Source organism: Nothobranchius furzeri, chromosome 2, assembly GCF_043380555.1.
Source record: "Nothobranchius furzeri strain GRZ-AD chromosome 2, NfurGRZ-RIMD1, whole genome shotgun sequence".
Lineage (NCBI taxonomy): Eukaryota > Metazoa > Chordata > Actinopteri > Cyprinodontiformes > Nothobranchiidae > Nothobranchius > Nothobranchius furzeri.
This window is the reverse complement of record NC_091742.1, coordinates 86,543,291-86,562,208: the sequence shown is the minus strand read 5'-3', so window position 1 is coordinate 86,562,208 and position 18,918 is coordinate 86,543,291. Positions and strand designations below refer to the sequence as shown.

The 18,918-nt window shown below is 42.6% G+C and overlaps 1 protein-coding gene across 1 annotated transcript; it reads left to right on the top strand.

Moving 5' to 3' along the window:
* Positions 1 to 220: 220 nt before the first annotated feature.
* Positions 221 to 17,874, top strand: LOC107373684 (uncharacterized). Its single transcript, XM_070548740.1, has 10 exons — positions 221 to 408; positions 493 to 659; positions 792 to 929; positions 2,361 to 2,499; positions 2,637 to 2,814; positions 5,665 to 5,806; positions 9,160 to 9,297; positions 13,460 to 13,518; positions 15,497 to 15,573; positions 17,074 to 17,874. The coding sequence occupies exons 1-10, from the start codon at positions 295 to 297 to the stop codon at positions 17,176 to 17,178; spliced, it is 1,257 nt and encodes a 418-aa protein (XP_070404841.1). The 5' UTR covers positions 221 to 294; the 3' UTR covers positions 17,179 to 17,874.
* The last annotated feature ends 1,044 nt before the right edge of the window (positions 17,875 to 18,918 follow it).

The following is an 18,918-nucleotide window of genomic DNA, read 5'->3' as shown; positions in this document are numbered from 1 at the left end:
CTACCGGCTGAGCTGAAATATTCTAGTGGTCAATCTCTGCTCAATCAACTTTTGTGATCACAGTTTAGGAGATGGTAGCAGGGACACTACTGAAGAGGATCACAGACAGAGGCAAGGTGGAAAAGAGGTTAGCAGAGAAAAGTTTGAATATTCATATAAGTAATTTTAATCTGTTTTGCACAAATGCAAATATTCCTGGAGTTTCCAGTAAAGAGAGAAAATCAACAGGAGAAGCTGTCCTAAGTTTAACGATCTTGTCTTCAGTGGTTTACCGTAGACCTTGACCCATCCACTATGTTGTTCTCCGTGCTCCTGATGCTGCTGCTGGTGGTCGGTGGGACGGAAGCTGGTTTCCATGGATTGGTGCTCACGTACACCTCTAAAAGGATTGTGGGGAGTGGACCCATGGTAAGCTGAGAAACACAAAAAAATATTTGTTTTACACTTTTTATTTTGAATGTACTTAGGACGTTTTTCATTAAAATTCTGCAGGTGGTCAGAAATATCAAACTGAGCTTCAGCGCATGCTCTGAGGCTGACTCGTGGATTTGTGGCAGCGGACCAGGCCCGTGTGTACACACCACTGAGGAAAATGCTGGTTACTGGTGTCAGAAAAGTTGGAGTTTGCTTCTAACTGGTTACACTTCCTCCACATCATTGTGAGTCTCTGTTACAAATCTCTAATAAAATTCGTACTGAAAATACAAATATTTATAATTTTGTTGTTGGAGTTTAGATCTGCCCTAAACTCTGTGTAACATCTGAACACGTCTCCTTAACTCTCACCACAGCTGGTACAGTCGAAACTGGGTATTCAACAAGAATGGTGTTGTATCTTGGAAGGCTTTGGTTTACAACGAACTGAGGATACGGTCTGACATCGGCAAACCCAACTCAACACCACAGACCACCACCATCCCATTAGTGAGGTGACTCGTTTAGTCAAACCACATCTTGTCTTGTATTGGCTCTGAAACAGTCAGAGAAAACTTTGATTTGATGTTTTCTTTCATATATATATATATATATATATATATATATATATATATATATATATATATATATATATATATATATATTTCAAACTTCTACACCATCACCTATCAGAAGAAACTTCAACAGCCCAGTTTTTGTTTCAGAAACTATGAGGAAACGTTTTACCTTGCACCAGTGCTGGACTGGGACAAATCATTGGCTAAAGCCTTTTTGACCATGATCAGTGAAAAATATTCCCTGCAGATGGTCCTCATATATATATATATATATATATATATATATATATATATATATATATATATATATATATATATATGTATGTATCAATGAAGACACATGTCCAGTTGACCTGATTACCAGTCCAGCTCTGTTTTTTAATAAACTGCATTAGTTACAGATTAGATGCATCGGTAACACTTTCTTTGACAGTCCACTAATTACTAAGTACTTACATGGTAATTACATAGTAAGTTAAAGTGTATTATTGTGTAATTATAGTGTATAATTGTAATAAAGTGTAATTATTGAGTAAAGCAGTATTTACTGGGAATGATTAATAAAATAAAAACTAGAATTGAACCTGCGTTACATGGTAATAACTGTTTTTATCTTTCTTTTCTCTCTTTTTCTTTCTTTCTTTCTTTCTTTCTTTCTTTCTTTCTTTCTTTCTTTCTTTCTTTCTTTCAGTGTAACCTTGTGACTTTAGACTGTTTTGTGATTATTTCACTGTAAAATTCTTGCATATTATGTCTTCAAGAGATGCATAATTTTCTAGAAAGAAAATATAATAAGCATTACTTTGAATGGACCTTAAAGTCAGGAAAACCAAGGTTTATGACAACAACAACAACAACAAAAACAAGTGTGTGATCTTGATCTATTAAATATCTTTTAGCTTTCAATCATCTGATCAAATTTGCTCTTGTTCAATAACCTTTTCACTCAGAACTCAGAAAAAAATACACTTTAACTTACAATGTAATTACCATGTAAGTACTTAGTAGTTAGTGGACTGTAACGAAGCGTTACCGATGCATCTGTTAAAATTGTACTGCATGGTGGCGCAGTGGTTAGCACTGTTGCCTCGCAGCACGAAGGTTGCAGGTTCGAAACTCGGCTGCAGCCTTCCTGCGTGGAGTTGCGTGTTCTCCCCATGCATGCGTGGGTTTTCTCCGGGTACTCCGGTTTCCCCCACAGATCACAACATGCTCTATGGGTTATAGGTAATAAATTGTAAGTCGCTTTGGATAAAAGCGTCTGCTAAATAAATAAACATAAACATTGTGTTCATTTACTAACAATCCTGGATTTTTAGCAAATGTTTACAGAAATCAGTATCAGTACTCTATAAACTTTATTTTCAGATTTCCTTCAAATTGTCAGAGAAACATTAGCTTGTTGAGATTTGACCCTGATGGAGACGTGGTTAGATGCAGGTTTGCAGACAATTCGCTGGGAGAGTGTTACAACTGCACGCCACCGTCGGTCCTCAGCCTCTCATCAGTAAGTAACCAATGTTACAAACAGGTAACATAACACAGGTGTGTCTGAACATTCTGATTCACTGAAACTTTAACCTTTTTCTTTTTTTTTGTAAGAATAACGAGACGTTTTTCCCCTTTTTGTAATTTTTCATTCAGTCTTGTACTTTGTGGTTCAGCCCGACTTCAAGCAGCAATGGAGGTGACTATGCAGTCCAGCTGATGATGGAGGACTTTCCCAGACAGAACATCACCATGACTGATTCCAGCAACCTACAGGAACTGAAAACTACCAGTGATTTTATCACCAAGATACCCATCCAGTTTGTTTTCACGGGTACAATTTCTAATTTGACTGTCTTATCGTTGGACAATGAGAGTTGATCTAGGCTGCTTTATATCGTTACGATTACAGCAACACATTCTCACACCTTAAGCGTCGGAAACAAACGCTTGGTCAGCCACCCTCCACGTCAGACCCCTGACGCCAAAAGTGCCCTTTTTCGTTACTTATGTGCGAAAAGGGTTTTTTCCCTTTTGTAACTGCAGATCCCAATGCAGCGTTACACTGACGTGATGAGATATCCGCTGATGCGGCACAGAACCAGCTCATTTAACCGCACCTAAACCTCAACGTTTCACTATTTATAACCTTCCCCTCTCCCTCATCCTAACCTTAACCCTCTTGCTACCTAAAACGTTACTCTCACTGTGATCAAGCGTTTGTTTCCCATGCATTCTGACTCTGACAGTCAGAGTCTGACTGTGAATTTTCGTATTTTCCTCCCAAGGGGACCGTTAGAACACACTATCTGGCGAGGGGGAGGTTACACATACCCTCTACTTTTAACCTCCACCGTGGTAGTTGAAACCTCCCCTCACGTTGGCTCGGTCCAAACTCGACCAATCACGAGGCGGCTCCCGCCGTTCACTTCATAGAGCCGGCTTTTAGAGCGATCGACACATCACCAACTTGTTCACTGGCAAGATGGTTAAGGTTAGGATAGGGGTGAGGGGAAGGTTAAATAAGAGGATAAGGTTAAGGTGAGGTACAATGAGCTTGTTTGGTGCCCTGGCTGCGGACATCCCATCGCGTCAGTGTAACGCTGCATTGGGATGCAACGGTAGCGGACATCCCATCACGTCAGTTTTACGCTGCATTGGGATCTGCAGTCAAATAAGGGAAACCCCCTTTTCGCACATAAGTAACGAAAAAGGGCACTTTTGGCGTCTGGGGTCTGACGTGGAGGGTGGCTGACCAAGCGTTTGTTTTTGACGCGCTGGGAGTGAGAACGTGTTGATTACAGACGTCCTGATCACATTATTTTACTCCCCTGCTCCGAGTCTGAGTCATTTAATTTAGAGTATTTCCCCAAACCGAGTCCCAACCCAATACTTCAGCATTGCATTAAAAATGAAGAAAATGGAGAATATGTCTTTTAAGTTTCCTTTTCTTTCTTTCTTTCTTTCTTTCTTTCTTTCTTTCTTTCTTTCTTTCTTTCTTTCTTTCTTTCTTTCTTTCTTTCTTTCTTTCTTATGTCCTTAGTTTATCTGCCAATACACAGTCACTGGCCATTTTTTTGGGTACACCTTGCTAATGCCAGGTTGGACCCCTGTTTTTGCCTTCAGAACTGCCTTAATCCTTCATGGCATAGATTCCACAAGATACTGGAAACATTCCTCAGAGGTTTTGGTCCTGTTTCCTCACAGATGAGTCAAGCAGAGGTGAGGAAGAAGGCAGGCAGTCAGGCAGGAACGTTTAAAGAGGTTTTTAATGATAAGCATGCGGGACATGGAAACAATGGACAGCCAAGGAACCCATACCTGTGAGGGTTTAGATACACAAGGAGCTGGGATCTGAAGTGAATGGGAGACGAGAGGCAGGTGGGAGCAATGAGGAAAGACACAGGACTGAATAGAGTGGGGAGACAGGACAGGTTGTGACAGGTCCATATTAACATGATTGCATCATGCAGTTGCTGCAGATTTGTCGGCTGCACATCCATGATGAGAATCACCCATTACACCACATCCCAAAGACTCTCTACTGGATGAGATATGGTGACTGTGGAGGTCGTTTGAGTACAGTGAACTCATTGTCATGTTCAAGAAACCAGTTTGAGATGATTCGAGCTTTTTTACATGGAGCGCTATCCTGCTGGAAGTAGGTCCTGCAGATTGCTGAGGTACAGTGTGCACTCAGAGGTGTTAACACTAGGAAAGCAGCTGGTCCAGATGGCATTCAGGGAAGGGTGCTATGTGACTGTGCAGCAGAGCTGGCTGAAGTTCCCCACCAATATGTCTACAGAACCAACAGATGATACCATCTCTACCTTCCTTTACACTGCTGGTGGTGGTCGGAGGGACCGGTGGTGCCAGTGTTCGGCGGGCCTCGCCTCTCTCAATGCACCCTAGGACAGCTGTAGCTGCATCGTAGCTCATCCCCAATAGAGTATGAATGTGTGTGTGAATGGGTGAATGACTGATTGTGTTGTGAAGTGCCTTGGGGGGTTGTAGAACCCTAAGAAGGTGCTACACAAATACAGGCCATTTACCATTTACTGTTCTGGCACACCTGGAACAACAAGGTACACACGCAAGGCTGCCACCTCGCTGCTGTCTCACAGCTCTCATACATGTTCTGCACCACTTCAACGTTTTTCTCCACCACTCCAAACCTCCTCATGCACCACAGCTCGTCTCTCAGCACCCTGTCACAGACTTTCTCCAAATATACCTCTGACTTTCTCTGTACTTCTTCATCAGCATTCTCAAGGCAAAAGCAGCAGCTTTACTGCTTCTTGGCATGAAACCATACTGTGATCAAAAAAGTTGATTTCTGACCTAAGCCTATCTTCCATCACTCTTTTCCACAGCTTCATTGTATGACTCATTACTGTTGTTCCTCTGTGGCTGCCATTATTCTATACATCTCCATTGATCTTGAAAACTGGCACTAGGTCAATTCCCCTCTACTCCTCAAGTCATCTCCTCACTAATCTTGATCTTGTAGTAAAAAAAAATTCTACTGCCACCTCTCCTACACATTTCCACAGGACTAACTGACTTTCCCCTCTTCCTAGCGTTCCTCAGTTCCTTACTAATACTCAGGTACTTCCTGGTCCACAACAGTATTTAAATATAAACATTAAATGAATGCCTGTGTTTGCTGTCTGTGTTGTTCCAGTGCTTCCTGCAGTCCCATCCTGCACTGAAGGTCTCTATCTGCCCAGATTTCTGCCTCCAACTCCAGAACACCGAGCTCAGATCTACATCACTGTTAAAGAGACTCTGCAAATTACCATCAGAGCCGAGGCAACTCAGTCTCAGTAAGAGGAAGTTAAACTAATTTAAACACCAATAAAGGAATTAAAAGAGCATGCAACAAATCTGCTAGTTGTACGGGTATTTTAAAAATGTCAAGTTGTGGAGCCTCATACTATTTGAAAGGCTGAATGACACAACTTTATGGTCACAGCTTTATTGTAAAGCACACTTCACACACACATAAGCAATTGAATGTGCTTTCCAGGTACAACATGAAGCATTAAACTCAACGTGACAACATAAAACAGCAGATTATAGAATCAATGTTATTTACTTTAATAAAATAAGGTGTAAGAAATATGTAACGGGTCCCAGGAGTGGTAACTGCCGTCACAAGTAGGTTGCCTGTGTAAAGCAGGCGAAAGCAGAGTACTGAAGACAGGATGCCTCTCGTTTCCTTCCAGTTTACGTCTCTCTTATTTTACAAACTCATGAAATTATAGTCACACGGTTCATTTCTGTTACTCCATTTCATTTCCTTATAATGTAACTCCAAACATATAACTTATATCATCCCTCAAGTTGCTTCTCACAGCATTCTAGTCAGGACGTACATTTCATTTTAGGTGACAATACATTTCTACTGTTAATTACTTTAAAGAGCAAGTCACGCCCAAATCAACCTTTTTTGGCTGATAAACTATATAAATGAGTGTCTAATTGTGCTGCAGACACGTGTAGTCAATAATTTGGCACTTTAGTGCATCTTAGTTAAAATAAAAATGTTCTGCCTAAAACTGTCAGTGATGTGCCGTCCTTAGGTAAAAACTCTACACTGCATTTGAATTTAAATCCGCCATCGCTATTGGCCAACAGGTTCACTGTGACTTTAGCTGGTACATTATGATGTCACAATGTCATTGTGAGTCTGTGTTTGTGTGTATTTGTTAGCGGCTCCGCCCTCTCGGTCTGCCAGGCAACAGCATTTGTTGCATTTTTCAAACAGGAAGTGGGAGTGGGGTGAGACTCTGGTAGGGGGTGACTTGCTCTTTAAACTATCACTCTCTGCAAATAGTTCCCATTGAGGTTCTCTTTTACAGTGTATCACTGAATTCAATCATAGTGTGCTATCCGCAAGCAATTGTTACCAATCAACCATGCTCTGTGTAAAACAGACTACTGAAATAAATTGATCAAATGTCCATGTGTCCATATGATCTTACAAACATCAAAACAGGAAGTTATTAACCGGGTTAAACGTTTTAACTTTGTCACTCAGTTAAACTATTCTTATAAAACAAACTCTTTTCTTGTCACTGTCTGTAATACAGTAGAAAAAGTTTGCAGAATACAATCATCCTCCTTTTTAATAGCGCCGAGACTCCCGTTTCAACATAACACAGTATATTATAATGAAGCTGGCACCGTTTGGCACATAATAACGGACACACGGAAAACCGTTGTAACTGTAACAGCTGTTTGTTTAGTTTACCGGTGTTGTGCCATAAATCGACTGGCTGCCAAAAAATGATTAGCCACCGCGGGATCGCGCACGGTTAGGGTAATTGCATTTTTAGACGAAATTCCCCAGGATTTCGCCTTAAAACTCAGCATATCTAGCAATATGGACATTCAGAAAGCAGAGATAACCTCGTCCGGTACTTAAACAGATGTTAATCGCGGATATTAGTTTTTCCAGTTCGGTAGTTGTTTTAAGTGTTGCTATTTGTCTTAAAGGTTATGATAAATGATAAATGACCCGCACTTGTATAGCACCTCTCAGAGTAAGGACTGCAAAGCGCTTTACACTACAGTGTATCATTCATCCATTCACACACACATTCACACACTGATGTGATATATATATATATATATATATATATATATATATATATGTTTATATAATTAAGATTTAAATGTGGCAATCCATTTCATGGGTGCTACAAATAAAATAAAAATGCAAAGTTAGAAACAGAGAAATTACAGCGGAGAAGGTGCAGCATAAGAAGATTAGTGGGAATGTGCTTTTGTCACGGCAGATAAAGAACAGTACATAGGAAAGAGCAGTGAGTTTACAAAACTCTAAAATATAATATAAGACACAAAAAACCAAAAACACATAAACTGCACATTAAACGTTGCACTTTTCAGTAGAGATTTCACATTTTACACCAGAAAAACTACACTTAAGTAATGTTGGCTTGGGCCTTGGGCTTCCTGACAGGGTTGCGGAAGGCGCTTTATAAATAAAGCTTTGATTGATTGATTGATTGATTGATTGTACATGACTAAAAACTACTATTGTGTATTGGCTGAGTGTGTTCTCTAACCTATGTGTATTTGTCTGAGTGGTTAACCTATGTGTATTTGTCTGAGTGGTTAACTGTAAGGTCTTTAGTGTGACCGAGGTTATACAGAAAAACCTACGATATCTCACTCTTCTACATCTTAGGTGTAGCAACCTTCCACTGAAGAGATGTCATCCAGCACTGATGATCATTTAGCCAGCATCCTCCTCTCACACACCACCCCACTGGATCATTTATTGAAAGGCAGATGAATACATGAAAGTTTTCAATTTTGATTTAGTAGTAACACGAGTTGGGGCACATTTGAAGTCATGAGGAAGCTGATTCCACCTGTATGCAGCATAGTAGCTAAAGCGTCTTCACCCTGTTTGGTTCTGACCCTGGTTCTACCAGCTGACTGCTTCCTAAGGATGTCAGAGCCCTGCTGGGCATATATACAGGAAGGAGATCTGACATGCATTCTGACCCCATGATACTGATTTGTAAACTAGCAGTAGCACTTTCAAATCTATTCTGTGGTTTACTGGTAACCAGTGTAGAAACCTAAGAACAGGAGTGATGTGTTCGGTTCTCTTAGTTCTTGTTAAGACTCTTGCAGCAGCATTCTGAATAAACTGCACCTGCTTCACAGCTTTTTTTGGGAAGACCAGTTAAAAGACCGTTGTAATAGTCCAGCCTGCTGTAGATGAACGCATGAAGGAGTTTCTTTAGGTCTTGCCTGGACATGAGACCCCTGAGTCATGCTATGTGATGAAGTTGATAAAACACTGATCTAATTAGAGCCTTAATGTGACCAGTGAAGCTTAGGTCTGAATTAGTTATGACACCAAGATTTTTAACCTGATCTGAGTTTTTGAGCAGTAGTTTTCATTTAACCCAGAAAAATCTAAAAACAGATGCTATACTCTTCTAAAGATATAAAATGGTATTAATATAAACATTACACATGTTAAAAGAAGACTGTTTCACATCTGAGACAGGTGAGGGGAGCTCTTCCGCAGGTGGAACATTTAGATCCGGGATCAAATGTAATATGGAAAACTGTTTTGTTTGTGAAGGTAACAAAGCAGTCATTTCCTGTTGGTTTTTTACGTTTTATTTTTCAGGATTTCTAACTTCTTCGTCAGCAGGCCGTACAATATGGTTAAGAGCACATCAGGACCAGGAAGCTACACCCTAACGTGGACACCACTTGATAGTCAAGACAACGAAAGTCACCCCATCTGTTTCCTTGTTGAAGCGAGGTCAGAATCCAATCTGATGAAAGTCATTATTCAAGCGAGTCAGTCGTGATTAATGTAAGGGTCGTGATACACTTGCTGTTTAACCATGCGTTGACGCTTGCAGCAGGCTACGTCTTGGTTCACGTACTTGCTGCTGCATGACACTGCACTGCATGTTGTACTGGAGTATTGCACTAGGGGGCGCAGTAGAGAACTCAGACCGGATAGAGTTCTGGATTTGCGGTTACAAACAAACAAACATGGTGACACCGGCGGAGATTAGCAGCTGGTTAATTTTGAGATCCCGACATAAAAAAGACATCAGCGTAATCGTAAATGGTATGTACGACTTCTAAGCCAGACACGGTGTTGTGGAATTGATTTTAGAGACTTAATAAAATAATGAGAAAGCAGTCCATGGCTCAATCAAAAGGGTTTAATTTCAATACTGCAATATCGAAATGAGGAGACAGTCACTGACTGCGTTTACGTGCAGCCAGTAACCCTTTTAAAACCCGAATATTCACAATAACCCGGTTCCGCAGGTCCATGTAAACACCGCCAAAAACCCGGATATGCTCAAAACCGGGTTTTTAAAAACCCGGTTACTACACCTGGGGTAACCCTTTTCTAACCCGAATGTTTGGTCGTGTAAACGCATATCGGGATTTCCCCATCAAAGCGTGTGTTCTGCGCATGCTCTGTTCGCAAGGAATCTTGGTCTTTTGAATAGCAAGGCGTCTTGTATGCGCCAGAACACCGGAAGTAAACAACAAGTTGGGAGCAACATGGCGAGTCGCGGCACAGCACCACACATTTGGAGTGACGAGGAAACTAAAGCACAAACAAACGTGGTCGCTATCTCTTCCAAACTGGGAAACATGTTGTTTTCATGGATACCGGAACAAGAAGAACCGGAAATGACGCATATTGCGTCTGGACGTAGTCCATACGTCCTGACGCTACCCCAACGTCCGCATTTAAATCGGGTTATGCAAGTTAGGGGTAACTCTTTCTATTTATGCTTGTAAACGGGTTATTCTGATCAACTCAGAAACCCGAATACCGACCTTAACCCGATCATAACCCGGATATTGGCTGCAAGTAGTCACAGAAGCTCTTCCCAAAGCAGCCGCAGGAGTGAGTCCTGCTTAGTAGAGGCTCCCACACTCTATATATCCCCCTTGAACTCCCCTCATCCAATGGGGGAGAACAAAGGAAGGCCCTGCAGTGGGGCTGTGCTTACAAGGGACGGGGGGGGGGGGGGCAATAGCTGCTTTTATAGGACCATAGCGTTTGCAAGACGGGATTTGTTGCGGCAACCTGCGGAGGATTTTGGCATTTATAGTAGCAACGCTGAAGCTAGAATAAACTGCCATCAGGCACCTCTCAAACCACGACGGGATATTGGGGGGGTCGCTGGGCGGCCCCCCGCATGTGATGTAGAGGGTAGCGCATTCAGCGTCAGACGGAAGACACATCAGACTGATGAAATTTCTTTTTCAGGACCTTTACCTTTGATGTGACCTGCTTTTTGTCCCGCTTGACGCCCCGCTCAGCCAGTGTTTTCAACACTCTGTCGAACAGCTGGCTGTCTCTCACCGTCCACATAAAAAGGCGACTAATCTCTTCGTCCGCTCACACGTCCAAAAGCTCCATGGTCTCCGCGCCCGTCCAGCCGGCTTTCCTTCTGGCCGGCACCTGGCGGGCAGTATACGTGACTAACGCGACCACCCTCTTTGTCACTCCAAAGGGATTAGCAAGGCTGACATGCGAGGCGAGGGGCTGATGCGGCAACGCTACTACCAAGCGAGGCGGAAGGAATGCCGCAATTTTCGCGCATCGCCATGCCGGCATGGCGCGTTTATAGACATACCGTTGCGGTAATACTGTATTACGCCGATTTGCTGGCATGGTGTCTCTTATAAAAGCACTTAATGCTTCTCCTGCCCTTTGAAGCAGAACTCTCAGGGAACTGTAGTTAAAAAGAAAAACTTTTGTAGCTGTCATAAAACCAACTTCTCTGGCCCCACTGTAAGTTTGTAATGGTAAAATAAATAAGAGAGATCAAATGTATCCATTACACACGACGTGACAATGGTGAGTATGTATCGCTTGTTTTGCCAGTGAGACAAAGTGATGATGACGAACCATCAATTTAATCAATATTTTCGAATGTCAGCTTCGACTGTTGATAAGTCGCTCAGATGGATCGCGCCACCGATTTCCCACTAAAACACACAGTGATCCTGTCAGTTCAGCTGAGCGCCTAGCTGTCAGACACCGTTTTCTTGCTACTGGTTGCAGCTACCAAGCTACAAACGTGAATCATCAACAGTTGGACGTTTTTTTTGATAATGTTTGCAAAGCTATATGGACTGCACTAAAATATGATGCCGTGGTCTTCCTAGCATTATAAAGTGGATGCAAATCCAAGAGTTATTGTGGTCCCTTCGCAATTTTCCCAACTGTGTTGGAGCAATTGATGGGAAACACATAAGTGTTGATGCACCTGCCAATAGTGGAAGATCCTTCTACAAAGTGATGGCCTTATGTGATGCCAGTTGAGGGAGAATGCTCATAAATGCATAGTAAAATGCTAACTAGGCTGAAGTAAAAGCCAAGGAATAAAAATGAGCCTTCAGGTGTGATTTAAAATCAGAGAGAGAGGGGGCCATTCTCACTGCTAGAGGGAGTTGGTTCCAGAGACGAGGCACACAGATTGAGAACGCTTGTTCTCCTCGTGTCGTCACAAAACACTTGGGACCTGTAACAGGTGGTGGTCTGCTGAACGAAGATTTCGACCAGAACCAGCTGACTCAGGTACAGAGGCGCATGAAGATAGAGTGAATTAAAAACAAGAAGTAATACTTTAAACTGGATGCGGTAGTGCACCAGGAGCCAGTGCGGCTGGGTCAGAACAGGAGTAATGTGCTCCCTCCGTCTGGTGTCCATCTAAAGGCGGGCCGCCGCATTCTGCACCTTCTTATGTTGCCCCCTCCTCACCTTCTTAGCTGAGCCCACAGAGCGGTGTAACATAAATGGGGGCTCGTCCAGGATAATTACTGCTTTATTACATGTTTAATAGCCTGTTTTAGATCAGTTAAGCCCGTGTCAAACTTTTGGACTAGTTTTAATATCTGGTAGCCCTTTGTTGGTTTTGGAAGACCGGTGTGGGTTTTGTGTTGTGTTCTTTTGTTCCTGTGCTCCTAAGCATGGCTCAGTTTTGTGTGGAGACATTTATGGAGGCTCCATCCCGTGAGGTGCTGGGGCGTTGCCGCAAGGCTGACCTCCTGCAAATAGCTGTCAACCTTGATCTTGACATCCCGAACCCTACCCTGAAAAAAGACTTGAAATTGCTTATTGTGGAGCGTTTAGAGGAAATGGGGATTTTACAGACTGAGAATGAGACTGGCACAAAGACTGAACGAGAAGGCTCTCCTGCAGATCCTGCTGGGTGCGATGATCCTGATGTTCCTGCTGCTGCGGAGGATCGCAAGGGTGAAACAACAGAGACGAACAAATAACATGGATCTAACCATTATTGTGTGTGTGGGTGGCCTGGACAAGGTTGCAGCTTCAGGTGTGGTCTCAGCAGATGATGTAGATAGGTTAGGTGAAGGATCAGAAGTGTGTCTTGGGGAAGCAGTCGTGGCCTCATCATTAGACCTCTATGACTACAATATATCTATTAAAATGTGAATGACTTTAATGAGGTGATTTTGAAGGATCTGGATATACTAGTGTGGTATAAACATACGTTCTACCCCTATCATTTTCTGCAAATGTCATTTTTAAAACTGTAGAAATGATCAGAAAATATTGCTTAAATCACTATATTTGTAAAATATTTATTGAAACAGGAATTATAGTTAATTTTCAGTAATTCAAACTTCTGTCATTTAACTTTGATGCATAATGATTTTGAGAGACAGTGTCTGGGTTGAGCGTTCTCTTGTGTATATATCCTTAAATATAGTGACTTTTATTTTCATTTATTTAATTTCTCGAGCTCCTTCTGCAACCTTAACATAAACCCACGGTGCTCAACACTTATTAACTCTCTTTGTTATTTTCTTATGAACGACTGAAATTCTATTCCAGCTTGTGAGAAAACAACATGTTTTAAAAATAGCTCTGCCAATTTTTAAATACATTTAATGTCAATTTTTATCTTCCACAGATACTCTGGTGTTTCGTATCAGTCTGAGCATCGATGTGTTGTTGTGACAGTCAGACCTCGTGAGTGGAGTTTCTCATTCGTTTATTTGTTTTAATTACATCACTGATTCCATGACTTGACGTTTTTGATAATCTGTTTTTGTCCACAGTTCCACATGTAGCTGATGTTTGAGTGTGCACTTTAATGATCAGATGCAAATTTTATAACACGGCCTGTAATGTGAATGTCTCATGATAAGGGTGTGTGAGGATACAATTGTAGGTAAGAGCACACCAGGAGGCAGCCGTAGATGGTTAAATTATTTTAATGAGGTGATGTCAGGAACCAGGAGAACAACAGAAAGACCAGGCACAGGAGCAACAAAAAGCGATGCAGACAAACCGACCAACACAACAAGCGGGTCAAGAAAACAAGGGGCAGGTGAGACAGATCAACACCAAAAAGACACTAAACAGGAGCTGGGGGACGAAATGTGACATCACCTCTTCCACATCAAAGGGTGGCACTGGACGCCCAATAGCAGAAACCCACACAAGGGACAAAAACCAAGAACAGCCCAAAAGGGTCAGGCGGGAGGGAACCACCAGAAACACAAAAACCCTACAAGCGGTGTCGGAGGCACCAGAAATGCAGGAGCCTAGAGGGCCTGCGTCTGCTGCACAAGAACCTCAGGGACCATGGGGGGTGGGGGTGGGGTCTAATGGGCCATTCCCATTTGTACCAGGTCGGCCCGGGCCGGGTAGCCCCAGTCGGCCCCAGCCTGGCCCGGTTGATTCCACACATCCTTGCCTTAAGTCCATGTGGGCTGATTCTACCCACCAATCAGAGGCTTGCTCTAATGGAAGGTGTGAATTTTCTGTCAGCAGGGGGTGTGTTGGCCCTGGTCGGCATGAAGCAGACCCCCTCGAGAAGAGGGCTGAGAATGAGCCTTGGTTGACCCGGAAAAATACCAGGCCACCCACATATGTAAACAAGCTACACTACCCGGCCCGGGCCGACCCGGTACAGATGGGAATGGCCCATAAAGGTCCAGGAACCTCAAGGGCTAGAGACAAGGGAGCAGGGGCAAGCTGAGTGATAGAGAACTGCACCAGAGACACAGAAGTGGGTGCCGGTGGGCCCTTTGAGGTGGCACCCAACAGACAAAGACACACAAGACTGGAACTCAGGAAGAAGTGGTGACACAGGAGACTGCAACTCAGACAGGAACCCAGAAGGCCGAGATGCAGAAGACTGGAACTCAGGAGGATGCAGGAACACCTTTGAGGGGTACACAGGAGGTGGAACCACAGGAACCAGGAAGATAAAAGACAGGACCACAGGAACCAAGGTCTTTGGACGGTTTGGCTGCAGATCCAGACTGGATAGCAGAGCAGGGCCTCTTGGATAGGTGGCAGAGGTCTGTCCACTCAGTGCTATGGTGTGGAATGCCTCTGACCCACCAAAGAAGATGAGATAGCATCGGGAGAGGCTGTGCAGTGCCAGGACCTTCGTTCTGGTGGAGGGGATGACAGAGCTTGGACATCTGGCTGCCACAGCATGGAACTCCTTTGACGCACCGAAGAAGAGAAGGTGGCGTCGGGAAGGGCTGCAATGCACCGGCAACATCGTCCTGGTGGTGGAAATGGTGACAGAGCTCGGACCCGCTCCCAACGTCGTGAGTCAATCCCCTGTGGGCACACCAACAGCCTCCAATAGATCCACTTTGGCTGCTTTGTTCTGCCATAAGGGTGTGTGAGGACCCAAATGCAGGAGAGTGCACCAGGAAGCAGCTGTAGAAGGCTGTTCCTTAATGAGTCAGTTACCAAGAGAACAAAGAAAGACCAGGCACAGGAGCAGCGTAACACAAACTAATGCAGATGACCCGACCAACAGGACACAACAAACAGGGATTACATACACAGGGTTAACCAGGAACAGGCGGGCAGGAACCAAGGAGCACTTTAGACTAATTAATTCTAGCAAGACACTAAACAGGAGCTGAGGAGCAGACTGTGACAGAATGATACTGACCTGCACATTTAATGTTGATTCTAGATCACGTTTTTCATCTGAAAATGAAAATTGCTACTACATTGTCTCTGGTGAACGACAAGGAGATCCTTCAAAACGCGGTTAGTGACTTTCTGGATTTCAGAACATTTTCTTCCGCATGCTTTGTGTTTTGTCACAGATCTTGGTAAAATGTAGTGGTTATTCATGAAAGTCCCTTCTGATGTTTGGATTAAAGAAGCAGTTTCTTTTGGTTACCAATGACTGAACACAAACGCTGTAGTTAAAGGGTTGCACCTGTAAGAAAGACAACCAGAGCCGGCAGGTCCATTGAAGGAATCCGTCTCGACCAAGACAGATTACAGTTTCAGTATAAATTGAGTTGCAGCCATGCTGTAGGCAACCAAATGGGACTATCCAGACAGTGAACATTGAGAGAGACAGGAGTGGTCATACAGCTACTTTGCATTTCCTGTTGCATTTACTTCAGCTTTACTGATTAAAATGTGTGTGTGTGTGTGTAGGTGTGTGCGTACGCATGCGTGCGTGCATGTGTGCATGTTAAGCATTCCAATACAGCTCAGTGCATTAAACCAATCAGTAAAAAGTTTCCTATGCAAGGAATCCAACATGGAGTCACTGACTAGTGGCAGTGCCTACAGCAATCCTCATACTAAGCAAGCATGCAGCGACAGCGGAGAGGAAAACTCCCTTTTAACAGGAAGAATGTGAAAACTCTCTTGGGATTAAATAGGGCCGGAGACCAACAGCCAGTAACTCAATGTCTTTTGTACAGAGTTGTTGTTTAATGGTCACATGCGCTTGGTTGCACCATCTCTCATTAATAAACACAGCCAGACCCCCACCTTTGCGCTTACCGCTCTGGTCCGCGCTCCTGTCGGCCCGCGCGAATTTAAATCCTTCCAGGTAAACCTCAGAGTCAGCTATTAAGCTCATTCATCCATGTTTCTGTGGAAAACATCAGCCTGGTCAGTCAGTAATCAAACAGACACCTGAGACCTGAATCAGAACGGGAAAACAGCATGACTCTGTGGATTTCAAAAGACGTGAAAATGTATGTTTTTAAAAACATCTTCTCTAATTAACTAATATTTTGTCACAAGTACTTACCATAAACTCAATGAGCCTCACAAGGAGTCTAGGCTTTCTCCGGAGAGTCCGGGTTATCCGCAGTCATCTCTTTTGTATTTCGCGGTCGTTTACGGAGCAAATACAAATAAAGACTTTTACCAATCCTCCCACAGGCGAAACAATTATCCACACAGCAAGAATAATCCATCTGCTTCATTAAATCCTCCTCCAAACGTGCAAAACAATCGAATTATAGGCAAAATACCTTATTTCTTCTTGCCACACATTCCCATGATGCAATGCGAGAAACTTTAACATTGGCATCACTTAAGATCCTCCAAAAGAAGAACAACTTATCCCCCAAGGATAAAAGTTGAATCGCCAGAGCAACATAGTTATTTACTTTGAAACGTTTGTCTATGACTCTATTAGATAAATAGATGAGCCACTGCCACATAGCAACATTCCTCTGGAACCATTTATGTTGCAGCTCTGCTTTCATCTCAACAACTTCTCGTTTGCTCCTCCAGATCAAAGATGAACTGGTGAGACGAGGAATGGCATCAAGCATCCGTGTTCGACTCCTGGGTGGCGATTTAGTGGAAGTTCGAACACCAATTCCCCCTTCTGGCTGATTGTGGGAGTGTAACTGACGTCTGTTGACAAATGCGTTTGAGTTTGATTCAGATATGTGTTTTATTTACTTTTGCATCCTTTAGTCTATTTTTCTGACATGAAAGATTACAGTTTATTTCAACATTTTAACTCCCACTGCTGCTTTCCTGTTCATTTGGCCTAATATTGGTTGTCATGATTTATGATAAAAGAGCAAAAATATAATTTACTTAAAGAGTAAGTCACCCCCTACAAGAAACTTACTTCACTCCCACTTCATGTTTGAAAAATGCAACAAATGCTGTTGCTTGGCAGACCGAGAGGGCGAAGCCGCTAACAAATACACACACACACAGGCTCACAATGGAATTATGACATCATAATATACCAGATGACATCATAGCATACCTCTTAGCCACTAGCGGTGGCAGATTAAAATTCAAATACAGTGCAGAATTTTTCCCTGACGACGGCGCAACACTGACAGTTTTAGGCAGAATATTTGAATTTTAACCAAGATGCACTGAACTGCCAAATTATTGACTACACGTGTCTGTAGCATGATTAGACACTCCTTTATATGGTTTATCAGCAAAAAGAAATGTGATTTGGGGGTGACTTACTCTTTAACATAAAGGTATACTAATGGCTCATTTATTTTCTCTGTTTTGTTTAGAATGGTTTATTTGGTTTACTGCATGCCTTTATAAGCTGTAAGGTTTAAACTGCAGGTTAGAGCCTCCGTTAAACCAATGTTTAGAGAAACATAATAAAAATGTACACATACATAAATTATTTAGGCTTTGGGAGTCATTTTTATGAGAAAAATGTTTTGTTTTTCTTCCAAACCAGAAGCGACGTAGGCAGAGGGAGTCCTGTTAGCTTGATCCAGAGAATAATACGGATTCTAATTCCGGCTCGGACACAGAGGAAAATTTAAATGTTTATATTTACTATCTCAAATTTTAGATTAAATCGTGGATTTGGTTAGCTGCACTAACAGAACAAATCAGAGCCAGGTGGAGGCGGAGCAAATGACAGGGCCCTTCAAACACAAATAATAAAGGTCATGATAACACGATTTTTTAAAATTGATTTCAGAGTTTCACAAGATTAGAGAAGCAGAAAGGAATGGAATAGGAAACATGGTGACTAACAGATGAATGGAAAATGTGTTCAATAAGGTAAATATAAACTAAATTAGATGATTGTTTATTTTAAGTAAAACAACATAACACATAGCAGCAACAGCGGGGCTGATAAGCCTCAGCAACACAAAGAGCGAGTATCATCACAGGGACATGAAGCACAACAAGCCAAGAGAACAACAAAAACATTAGCTCACATGGTCACTCATAATAAAACAACACTAAATCAAAGCAGTTCAGTACCACGGATAGCAACCGCATCATTTTGACACCTACTCTGCTTCAGTAGCTATGAAGTTTGGTAAAACTTTGTGCCCAAGAACCTGAACTATGACACCCTCGCTGCTCTCCATTTATTGTGAGTGACTGGTGCTCCACCTTTTTCCTTCTTAGGTCAACGATGATTTCTGATTTGGTGTTCAGGGCCAGGTTGTTAGCTGTACACCGGTCCACCAGCTGCCGCACCTCTTCCTGGATGCTGACTCATATCCCTGGCTGATTAGGCCCACCACAGTTGTGTTGTACTTGGTGCAAGAAAAAATAAATGAAAAGCTAAATTAGAATTAAGAAATAAACACAAAGAAATGATAATAATATAGGGAGACAATAATC